The sequence below is a fragment of the Pseudophryne corroboree genome, chromosome 1 (assembly GCF_028390025.1).
Source record: "Pseudophryne corroboree isolate aPseCor3 chromosome 1, aPseCor3.hap2, whole genome shotgun sequence".
NCBI lineage: Eukaryota > Metazoa > Chordata > Amphibia > Anura > Myobatrachidae > Pseudophryne > Pseudophryne corroboree.
The window spans coordinates 1044312083-1044324377 of NC_086444.1; the positions used below are offsets into that span (position 1 = coordinate 1044312083).

The following is a 12295-nucleotide window of genomic DNA, read 5'->3' on the forward strand; positions in this document are numbered from 1 at the left end:
GCTAAGGTTATATGTCCCACTCCTGTAACTACATTGATAAGTGTCATGCAGCTGGGGTTGTATAGTGCATAGTGGGAGTTTACTTAACCCCACTTCTCAGCTGCTGCGCTCCCTCTGTGACTAGGCCACTCCCCCAACTCTATGCTGAATGGCTGCTCCGGAGGGATGGTCACTCACCCAGTCATACCACACCGCATTTGGGTCTATGGGTCTGTGCTGTAGCCTAGACCCTTCGATTCCTCAGGGAGGCTGTCCCTACTTCTACCAGCTGCTGAATTTGGAGGATTGATTTGCCTGACTGGCGCTCCAGACCTCCACACCATCACTCTCCTGTCCTCCTATGCAATCAGCGCTGGCAGAGAGAGGTAAGGTGCTGTCAGTCCTGGACTGTAGTCTCTCCTCGCCCATGCGTCTACCACCACGGCAGCTTCCGGTGTCAGCGATTCCCACACTTCACCGAACTGGTTTCGACGGGGGTCACCTCCTTTACTGGTGAGAGATCCCCCTCTCCTCCATCACTGCTCCTCATTCTTTCACAGGCTACCGGCTCTCCCCCAACTGCCGCACCAGCAGCCCCTTTTATAACCTCCTCTCTAACTGCTCGTGACTCCTGCTCCCCGGCTATGGCATGCGGGTGATGCTGCCATGGGGACAGTCTAGCAGCTTCGTCCCCCTCCGCTGTATTATAGCATACAAATTACATTATCAACATTACACATACACATATACTAATATAGCTCCCTAATAGTAACCAGGGATTACATCATGTCATGGAAACAGGTTTAGGTTTGGTGCAGGACAGACATTCAAGGCTAGTGATATAGCCGGGCCAAGCAAGTCCACCACTGTCAATTCACCAAACCTGTTTTTCCGTGACATGATGTTATCACTGTACACCTGCACAAATTGACAATGAATTTCAGCTGCTGGTGTACCCTTTAGACTCAGAAATTTTATCATACTACGCACCTCTATGTTAGACTATGTTTCCGCCAACCCTGCCATCTTACAGCTGATGTTGGGACAGTGGGGGTCATTCTGAGTTGATCGTAGCTGTGCTAAATATAACACAGCTCCGATCATTCACACTGACATGCGGGCCCCCCCCCCCCCCCCCCCCTTCCACCGCAGAAGTGCCAAGGCTTCAAGAGTAGCTCCCGGCCAGCGCAGCTTTAGCGTGCTGGACGGGAACTACTTGTCGCTCCCTGGCCCGCAGCGGCTGTGTGTGATGTACAGGGAACAACACTTAAAGGGGAAAGGCAGTGACGTGCGGTGGGGTGAGGCAGGTGAGGCAGAGCCTTTCCTGCCATACTTACGTTTAAACCAGAGTTTTGACTGAATAAAATATATGAAAAATACTGATAATTTGTTTGAATTATCTTCTTTGCATTATTCTAATAATTTTTATAGCCCAAACTCTGGAGTAAAAAGTCTATGGCAGGTGAGGCAGTGCCTCACCTGTGTATCCTTTCCACACATCTCTAATCAAAACTCACCAGATTTCCAGGAGTTTATACTGCTGCACCTGTGTATAATGCCCAGATGTACCCTTTGGCTCATATATTGCATGTAAATCTGGCTCTGGGGTTAGTCAGTGCCTCCTGAGCCATTTAGCACACCGCACTTCCCTGAAGGTCAGTCACATAGCCACCCAACACCTGTGATACTGTACCTCTCTCAACCACCTACACATACCCTGCCAACCCCCAGGAGTGTTACACGTAGATGTGATTGAAGAGTGTGTGATGATGTATTGCCCGTATTTACGGATCTAGGCTTGCCATAATATTCCTTTAATCCGGGTCACCTATGATTTACACAGATTCTGTGGCTGATTAAAACCAAGTAAGATGCAGGATTGAATTTAGCCAGCCACAGAATCTGTGTAAATCATAGGTGTCCCAGATTAAAGGGATATTATAACAAGCCTATGCATACATACAGCCTCAAAAGCTGTAAAAGCATTATTTGACCAAATATGAAAGTGTTCTCAAAATCCCATTCGCCAAGCCTGGAGGTTCCATGGACAGTGCTGGAGCAGGGTGATACTTCATCTTGTGCCAGACCTGCTCCCTGAACATGTGACATCATGACGTTACGAAGGGAGGGTAATAAAAGTGTGGAGAGAGATTAAGTGGAGAGAGATAAAGTACTAACCAATCAGCTTCTTACTGTCAGTTTACATGATGTGTTTGAGAAATGACAGTTATGAGCTGATTGGTTGGTACCAGTGTTGTCCAAATTTCAGTTAGTGTGGCTCCCTTATTTAAATTTTGGACTGCACTGCAGCCCCACATCTGGAGCTGCCACTGGTTTGTACTCTCTCTCCACATTATCTCTTTCCAAGCTTTGATAAATCTCCCCCACAATCCCTGGTTTACAGACAGTTCGGGTCTGCTCCCTACCAGTCACTGCTATGTGAACTACATTGAGAATGACCACCCTTCACCAAAGTACAGTGGTTCATTGTGAGTCTTTCTTGCTATTAGCATTCTGTGATTGCTGAGGAAGAGAGAAAATAGGGGAGGACAAGGCAGATATAGGGGCATATGCAATAGCGGGCGAATCGCGTCATTAGATCCGCCTCTGTGTGATTCGCCCGCTATCGCCAGCCGCAGCCCTGTCGCCGGGACCCTGGATTCGCAATATGCAATGAAAAAATGATTCGCCCCTCCCGCAGGCGGATTCCGGCCAATCGGCGATCAGTGGGCGTACTGAATTCGCCTTCCCGCAGCAGCACTATATTAGGGCTTGTTTGTTGAATGTGCTCTGCAGCCATTTTGTGAACCTGCAGAGAGGTGTGAGGAGGTGCAGAGCTAACAATTTGGTTGTTTGCTGTGGATATCTTTGGACACCCCAGCAGGCTTTATTCCAGGACAGTCAGGAGGATTCCTGTTACCCCGGAGCAGAGCCATTTTAGGAGCTTTTACTACATTTGTAGGTAAGTACCACATGTGTGTCTGGTGTTGCATGTATGTGTTTGTGTAGTGGGGGTTGCCATGAGGTGTACATGGGGTGTTTGTGTATGTGTGCATGTGTGCAGGTATGTGTATAGCCCCTTGCTTGTGTTGCTGCATTTTTAGGGGGAGACTTGGGTTTTGGGGTAGTTTTTCACTTTTTTTTTTTTTCTTTAATTGACTTTTTTGGGTCTTCTATTAGCATTGGTGTACCTCCTGAGTGTGCAGGGATGCTTTCTGTCCATTTTGGGGTGATTTGGAGCAAGTTTAGTCGACAGCCTGGTCGACATGTGCTGTTGACTGTTTTGCAAACATGTGTTTTCCCGCCTAATTTTGCTGTGGGGTGACTCCTGAGTGTGCAGGGATGCTTTCTGGCCATTTTGGGGTGATTTGGAGCAAGTTTAGTCGACAGCCTGGTCGACATGTGCTGCTGACTGTTTTGCAAACATGTGTTTTCCCGCCTAATTTTGTTGTGGGGTGACTCCTGTGTGTGCAGGGATGCTTTCTGGCCATTTTGGGGTGATTTGGAGCAAGTTTAGTCGACAGCCTGGTCGACATGTGCTGTTGACTGTTTTGCAAACATGTGTTTTCCCGCCTAATTTTGCTGTGGGGTGACTCCTGAGTGTGCAGGGATGCTTTCTGGCCATTTTGGGGTGATTTGGAGCAAGTTTAGTCGACAGCCTGGTCGACATGTGCTGCTGACTGTTTTGCAAACATGTGTTTTCCCGCCTAATTTTGCTGTGGGGTGACTCCTGAGTGTGCAGGGATGCTTTCTGGCCATTTTGGGGTGATTTGGAGCAAGTTTAGTCGACAGCCTGGTCGACATGTGCTGCTGACTGTTTTGCAAACATGTGTTTTCCCGCCTAATTTTGCTGTGGGGTGACTCCTGAGTGTGCAGGGATGCTTTCTGGCCATTTTGGGGTGATTTGGAGCAAGTTTAGTCGACAGCCTGGTCGACATGTGCTGTTGACTGTTTTGCAAACATGTGTTTTCCCGCCTAATTTTGCTGTGGGGTGACTCCTGAGTGTGCAGGGATGCTTTCTGGCCATTTTGGGGTGATTTGGAGCAAGTTTAGTCGACAGCCTGGTCGACATGTGCTGCTGACTGTTTTGCAAACATGTGTTTTCCCGCCTAATTTTGTTGTGGGGTGACTCCTGTGTGTGCAGGGATGCTTTCTGGCCATTTTGGGGTGATTTGGAGCAAGTTTAGTCGACAGCCTGGTCGACATGTGCTGTTGACTGTTTTGCAAACATGTGTTTTCCCGCCTAATTTTGCTGTGGGGTGACTCCTGAGTGTGCAGGGATGCTTTCTGGCCATTTTGGGGTGATTTGGAGCAAGTTTAGTCGACAGCCTGGTCGACATGTGCTGCTGACTGTTTTGCAAACATGTGTTTTCCCGCCTAATTTTGCTGTGGGGTGACTCCTGAGTGTGCAGGGATGCTTTCTGGCCATTTTGGGGTGATTTGGAGCAAGTTTAGTCGACAGCCTGGTCGACATGTGCTGCTGACTGTTTTGCAAACATGTGTTTTCCCGCCTAATTTTGCTGTGGGGTGACTCCTGAGTGTGCAGGGATGCTTTCTGGCCATTTTGGGGTGATTTGGAGCAAGTTTAGTCGACAGCCTGGTCGACATGTGCTGCTGACTGTTTTGCAAACATGTGTTTTCCCGCCTAATTTTGCTGTGGGGTGACTCCTGAGTGTGCAGGGATGCTTTCTGGCCATTTTGGGGTGATTTGGAGCAAGTTTAGTCGACAGCCTGGTCGACATGTGCTGCTGACTGTTTTGCAAACATGTGTTTTCCCGCCTAATTTTGCTGTGGGGTGACTCCTGAGTGTGCAGGGATGCTTTCTGGCCATTTTGGGGTGATTTGGAGCAAGTTTAGTCGACAGCCTGGTCGACATGTGCTGCTGACTGTTTTGCAAACATGTGTTTTCCCGCCTAATTTTGCTGTGGGGTGACTCCTGAGTGTGCAGGGATGCTTTCTGGCCATTTTGGGGTGATTTGGAGCAAGTTTAGTCGACAGCCTGGTCGACATGTGCTGCTGACTGTTTTGCAAACATGTGTTTTCCCGCCTAATTTTGTTGTGGGGTGACTCCTGTGTGTGCAGGGATGCTTTCTGGCCATTTTGGGGTGATTTGGAGCAAGTTTAGTCGACAGCCTGGTCGACATGTGCTGCTGACTGTTTTGCAAACATGTGTTTTCCCGCCAAATTTTGCTGTGGGGTGACTCCTGAGTGTGCAGGGATGCTTTCTGGCCATTTTGGGGTGATTTGGAGCAAGTTTAGTCGACAGCCTGGTCGACATGTGCTGTTGACTGTTTTGCAAACATGTGTTTTCCCGCCTAATTTTGCTGTGGGGTGACTCCTGAGTGTGCAGGGATGCTTTCTGGCCATTTTGGGGTGATTTGGAGCAAGTTGAGTCGACAGCCAGGTTGACATGTGTGGCTGATTGTTTTTCAAACATGTGTTTTCCCGCCTAATTTTGCTGTGGGGTGCCTCCTGAGTGTGCAGGGATGCTTTCTGGCCATTTTGGGGTGATTTGGAGCAAGTTGAGTCGACAGCCTGGTCGACATTTTGTAAGGGGCAGCCATTTTGTAAGGGGCAGCCATTTTGTGAGGGTCAGCCATTTATACATGTGTGGTTTTTTTTTTTATAACAGAGATGTCAAGGGACAAACAAACCCGATCCGCCCCTTCCCCCACCCCCTCGGATATATCCCTGCAAAGCAATGAGGAGTGGGAGCCAACCCAGGAGGCGGATGCGACCGACCAGGCATCTAGTGACCAGCCGCGGTCGTCAAGGGCCCATGAGAAGTCCAAGAAAAAGCCTAGTAAAAAGGTACTTAACCACACCTGCAGACACAAATAGCATCAAACTTTACCCACTGTAGTTTGTGCAATGCCATGCACACCTACTGTAATAGGTGCGCAATGCCAGGGATACTGACACTCACAGGTACATACCGATCTTAATAAAATGTATTTTTATTTTTTTTTAATCCCTAAAGGCAAGAAGCCAGCCAGAGGAGCAGTCGGAGGAGGAAGCCTCTGGTGAAGAAGCAGGACAGAAAAAGCCGCGTGGACCCAGATACACTGAGGCGGAAAACTGTGTCCTAGTGGATTGCGTCGACAGGTCCTACGACGTTTTGTATGGATCAAGGGCACAGAAAACAGCATTTAAGGTAAAGCGGAACATCTGGGAATCCATCGCCAGTCAAGTAACTGCAATTTCTGGAAACCGTCGGAGCACCCAAAATTGCTTGAAGCGGTACAGTGATTGCCGCAGACAGACCAAGAAGAAGATGGGGATTCAGCGCCGACATGAGACAGCTACGGGAGGTGGCCCGGCTCTCAATTTGAAGTGGCTACCCTGGGAGAACGTTATTAGAAGGCGCTTGAACCCTGTCATGGTCGAAGGAGTTCGCGGAGGTGTGGACTCCAGCCGTCCTGCTGGCTTTCTCGAGGAGGAAGAACCGCCCAGAAGACGGAGGAAGGCGGGAGACCAGCCGTCCAAAAGGAGGTCTGATGGTAAGAATACATTCACATGAGCTGTAGTTCCCTTTAAAATTTTTGTATGTGCTAATGTGTTTTTTTTTTTTTTTTCAGACAGACCTGCCCAGAGGACATCACCTGCGCACAGGACATCGCCAGCGCACGGACCGTTACCTGTGCAGCAGGCATCGGCAGCAGCGCGCGGACCATCAACTGCGCCGCAAGCATCGCGAGCACACAGATCGTCACCTGTGCGCCACAGTTCGTCATCGCGCAGTTGGTCACCTGTGCACCAGACGACATCAGTGCACAGACTATCACCTGTGCACCAGACACCGTCGGCGACCACACCACAAGATGGGCGCCAAACTACAGCTCCTGCGCGCAGGCCATCACCAGATCGTCGTCTCTCCAGGAGCTCTGGGACTGTGACTGAAGAGCCTCAAGACACAACCCTTGTGGACCCATCACTCGATCTGTTTGAGTCTACAGGGTTAACTGACGAAACTTTTCTTGGGTTTGAGGACAGCCGTGCAGATGTATCCAGCCAGACCCTTGAAAAGTCTTCCGAAACGAGGACAAGTGGAGCTCCTGGAGCAGCGGCATCACAGGATGGAGAAGGTTTGTTTGTTTTTTTGTGTGTGGGGGGGGGGGGGGCAGTAGTTGTGTAAAGTTTATCAACTTTTCCAAAATTTATTTTGCAAACAGTGGTGCCACGAACCAGCAGCGGACTAGCTTCGGGGGTTGGTTCGTACTTCAGGCCGGATCTCCTACAGGAGTCGTCAGAGGATGACGAGGTGGAAGTGCAGGAGGCTCCAGTTACTACATCCCTGCGTGAGTAAATTGAATTGTGAACCTTCCAAAAAATGTTTGTTGAATTTGGATAATATTGTCTAATTTTCTTTTCAGCTGCCCAAATGAATGTGGTGGCAGACATCCAGGAAGGGCAGAATCCCTCAACTGTTCAGAGGGTTCACACCCTGGCATCAGAGATTGGGACACGCCAGGATACATACACAAATGTTGTGGGAAGCAGACTGGACAACATTGAGAGGACAATGGAGAAAATGTCCAACAATCTGCATGAACTGCAGAAGACTATTTCCGACAGCACGGCCACAATACTACAGATCATAATTGAAGATCGTAGGGAGAATAGGAACATACTTAACATCATGTCCGATTCCTTGGTCAAGCTTGTGGAAAAAACCACATGTTTGGCAGAAAGCAATAAGAACATGTCGGATAGTCATCGACACTCCGCTTCCAGCCAACAGCTCATCGCAACCACACTGCAGATGATCTATGATAAGCTCCCAGAACCAGCTCATCAACACGCTGGTGATCCACCATATCCGCCGTCTCAAGCCACAAGGACGCATCGTACCCTTCCTCAAGTCCCATCCCAGTACAGTCAGTCACAGATGTACCAGGGATATACAGGGATGTACCCCACCCCCCAGATGCCTCCACCACCAGCCGCACATTCTTCAGCAGCATGGGCACCGAGGGCCAGTCGACATACTCCCCAGCCTCCCAGGACATCCACGCCCTATCAGGGGGAAGAAGAGGATCCGGACAGACTTCCACCATAAACCCGGTCGTATTATTTTATTTTATTTTAAATGTTTTTCATGTATCCCTGTCTTCCCCTCCCATTAGTTTGTTGTTTTTCTTACTATTGTTTTTTCTTTGTTGGGCTTCCCCACCCGTGACCGGGTACTACCAAGGAGCTTTGTGTAGGCATACATGCGCGGGCATGTATGCGGGCGCGTGTGGTAACGGATGAAAGCTCCTTGCGGCTACATGTATGATGGGCCAAAGAGCTATTCTGATACCCCCTTTTTCTTCAAAAAATCCTTTTTGTAATGATGTACTGTAGACTTTCATTGTGTGAATTTACTATTCACTAGTCTGTGTTTTTGACTTATTCATAGGATTTGTGAGGAAAAATGAAGTGGACGGAATAAGATTGTGTTGAGCGTACCAAGGTGAGTAGAACCAAATTTAATTCAAGAAACTTTGAACCGCATGCCTTTGTAGAACAACACCGCCCAGCAATGGCTCATGCTGGGCTGTGTTGTTCCACAAATGTTAGCCTGTCAAAGTGCTGACCACTGACGACACTCTTTCACTTTGAATCGCATGCCTTTGTAGAACAACACCGCCCAGCAATGTCTCATGCTGGGCTGTGTTGTTCCACAAATGTTAGCATGTCAAAGTGCTGACCACTGACGACACTTTCACTTTGAACCGCATGCCTTTGTAGAACAACACCGCCCAGCAATGTCTCATGCTGGGCTGTGTTCCACAAATTTTCATTGGAAAAAATGAACAAGTGTGTTTTTACTTTAATATACTTTTTTTTTCCTCTTTTCCCCACAGATATCTATATACACAAGAAAAGAATGTAAAGAAGAACAAACTATTTTTTTTTTTTTTTAATTAACTTTCAAACTTTATTAAATTTTTTATCTTCAATAAACTTTTAAAAATAGAAGTTTCCTGTGGTTTTTATTAAAATTTGTAATGCAGTTGAATTGTATGTAAGATTGCCCAGGGAACATCAGGGGATCTGTCTCTTCACGTCCACACCACTTAGGAAGGATACACCGGAAGATCTGTGGAAGAGAACAGTATGAGCTACCAGATGTGGGTAATAGTGTCACCCTGGGACAGGAAAGAAGAGGTAAATACAGACCACACAACACAAGCGGGTTGCAGCGGCCCAAATGCAACCCTCCTGCACTTGCATCACTACACATCCAAACATTCCCTGATCCAGCATTGCTGTTTCAGGGAATGTTTGGATATGTAGTGACGCAAGTGCCGTAGGGCTGCACTTTGGACATGCCAGGGTGATTTAGGACAAGTGAGTTTTGTTGGTCAATTGCATCTCACCTGAGGTGGTTGTCTGCTACATGGCGGAGGGTCAGGTCCACATCACCAGTAGGTCGCCCATGGAACATCGGGTGAAATGTCGTGTCTCCTCACATCCACGCCACTTGGGAAGATACACCGCAGTACCTGTGGAAGAGAACCGTTTAAGCTTTCAGGTATGGGTGATAGTGTCACTCTGGGGCTGAAAAAGGAGGTACATACAACAGTCCACACAACACAAGCGGGTTGCAGCAGCCCAAATGCAAACCTCCTGCACTTGCATAACTACACATCCAAACATTCCCTGATCCAGCATTGCTGTTTCAGGGAATGTTTGGATGTGTAGTGACGCAAGTGCCGTAGGGCTGCACTTTGGACATGCCAGGGTGATTTAGGACAAGTGAGTTTTGTTGGTCAATTGCATCTCACCTGAGGTGGTTGTCTGCTACATGGCGGAGGGTCAGGTCCACATCACCAGTAGGTCGCCCATGGAACATCGGGTGAAATGTCGTGTCTCCTCACATCCACGCCACTTGGGAAGATACACCGCAGTACCTGTGGAAGAGAACCGTTTAAGCTTTCAGGTATGGGTGATAGTGTCACTCTGGGGCTGAAAAAGGAGGTACATACAACAGTCCACACAACACAAGCGGGTTGCAGCAGCCCAAATGCAAACCTCCTGCACTTGCATAACTACACATCCAAACATTCCCTGATCCAGCATTGCTGTTTCAGGGAATGTTTGGATGTGTAGTGACGCAAGTGCCGTAGGGCTGCACTTTGGACATGCCAGGGTGATTTAGGACAAGTGAGTTTTGTTGGTCAATTGCATCTCACCTGAGGTGGTTGTCTGCTACATGGCGGAGGGTCAGGTCCACATCACCAGTAGGTCGCCCATGGAACATCGGGTGAAATGTCGTGTCTCCTCACATCCACGCCACTTGGGAAGATACAACGCAGGACCTGTGGAAGAGAACAGTATGAGCTACCAGATGTGGGTAATAGTGTCACCCTGGGAATGGAAAGAAGAGGTACATACAGTCCACACAACACAAGTGGGTTGCAGCGGCCCAAATGCAACCCTCCTGCACTTGCATCACTACACATCCAAACATTCCCTGACCAGCATTGCTGTTTCATGGAATGTTTGGATGTGTAGTGACGCAAGTGCCGGAGGGATGCATTTTGGACATGCCAGGGTGATTTTGGACAAAGGGAGTTCTGGGCAATCCATCTCACCTGTGTTGACACGCCGACTGCAACGATCTCCGACGAACCGAAGGTACCTGTCAAAAAAATCATACTCACCTTCCAGCGTCCAGAGGTACATCCAGGTCCAGAGAGATAATCCACGTACTTGGCAAAACAAAAAAACGCACACCGATCCAGCGGACTAATGAAAGGGGTCCAATGTTTTCACATCATACCCCTTTCTCCCAAAGGCCGGGACAAATTTTAAACATGTTTTTATTGGTGGTTTTTTTTTTGGGAATAGCAGATCTATTTATAATAGAAGGGATTAGGTACTTTTTTTTTTGGGGGGGGGAGGCACAAATATAATTTATATATTTTTTAAAATAATTTTTTTATTGCTGGAACGGTAAAATCAGGGAAAAAAATGGCGTGGGGTCCCCCCTCCAAAGCATAACCAGCCTCGGGCTCATTGAGCTGGTCCTGGTTCTAAAAATGCGGGGAAAAAATTGACAGGGGATCCCCCGTATTTTTAAAACCAGCACCGGGCTCTGCGCCTGATGCTGGTGCCAAAAATACGGGGGACAAAACGAGTAGGGGTCCCCCGTATTTTTAACACCAGCATCGGGCTCCACTAGCTGGACAGATAATGCCACAGCCGGGGGTCACTTTTATGCCGTGCCCTGCGGCCGTGGCATCAAATATCCAACTAGTCACCCCTGGCCGGGGTACCCTGGGGGAGTGGGGACCCCTTCAATCAAGGGGTCCCCCCCCCAGCCACCCAAGGGCCAGGGGTGAAGCCCGAGGCTGTCCCCCCCCATCCAATGGGCTGCGGATGGGGGGGCTGATAGCCTTTGTGTTCAAAAAAAAAGATATTGTTTTTTCCATTAGTACTACAAGTCCCAGCAAGCCTCTCCCGCAAGCTGGTACTTGGAGAACCACAAGTACCAGCATGCGGGAGAAAAACGGGCCCGCTGGTACCTGTAGTACTACTGGAAAAAAAATACCCAAATAAAAACAGTACACAGACACCGTCGACAGTAAAACTTTATTTCACACTACCGACACACACATACTTACCTATGTTCACACGCCGACATCGGTCCTCTTCTCCATGTAGAATCCACGGATACCTGAAAAGCAAAGTTCAATATACTCACCTCAGGGTCCAGAGATAAATCCACGTACTTGGCAAAAAAAGAAAGCGCATTTACCCGCACCAAAAACGGACTGAAAGGGGTCCCATGCTGACACATGGGACACCTTTCCACGATTAAGATCTGTCAGTGACAGCTGTCACTGACAGGTCTCTAAGCCAATCAGGAAGCGCAACTTCGTTGCGCTCACCTGATTGGCTGATCGCTGTGACAGCGCATCGCACAGCTCCCTCCATTATATTCAATGGTGGGAACTTAGCGGCTAGCGGTGAGGTCACCCGCCGGTCAGCGGTGACCGGCGGGTGACCCCACCGCTAGCCGCTAAGTTCCCACCATTGAAAGTAATGGAGCGGCTTTGCGAGGCGCTGTCAGAGTACAGACGGCGTCCAGCCAATCAGGTGAGCGTGGCAGTAGCGCTTCCTGATTGGCTGAAGGGACATCAGTGACAGGAGTCACGTGATGTCCCGGCATTCGGGGAGAGGGGTCCCATGTGTCAGCATGGGACCCCTTTCGGTCCGCAGGTCCGGTTGTTCGTTTTCTTTTTTTGCCAAGTCCGTGGATTTATCTCTGGAGCCTGTTGAGGTGAGTATATTGATCTTTTATTTTCAGGTACCCCGGGATTCT

General features: G+C 48.8%; 1 protein-coding gene and 1 long non-coding RNA gene across 2 annotated transcripts; one reads left to right on the plus strand and one right to left on the minus strand.

Annotated features, from left to right (window-relative positions):
• Positions 1 to 2763: 2763 nt before the first annotated feature.
• LOC134924036 (serine/arginine repetitive matrix protein 1-like) lies at positions 2764 to 8943 on the plus strand. Its single transcript, XM_063920807.1, has 7 exons — positions 2764 to 2941; positions 5612 to 5790; positions 5960 to 6479; positions 6558 to 7064; positions 7152 to 7277; positions 7353 to 8434; positions 8829 to 8943. The coding sequence occupies exons 2-6, from the start codon at positions 5614 to 5616 to the stop codon at positions 8036 to 8038; spliced, it is 2016 nt and encodes a 671-aa protein (XP_063776877.1). The 5' UTR covers positions 2764 to 2941; positions 5612 to 5613; the 3' UTR covers positions 8039 to 8434; positions 8829 to 8943.
• A 35-nt stretch (positions 8944 to 8978) lies between these two features.
• Positions 8979 to 11855, minus strand: LOC134924052 (uncharacterized). Its single transcript, XR_010177512.1, has 5 exons — positions 11675 to 11855; positions 10161 to 10286; positions 9753 to 9878; positions 9345 to 9470; positions 8979 to 9064 (listed from the first exon to the last, which is right to left on the minus strand). It is a non-coding gene; the product is annotated as an uncharacterized LOC134924052 (long non-coding RNA).
• Positions 11856 to 12295: the final 440 nt, after the last annotated feature.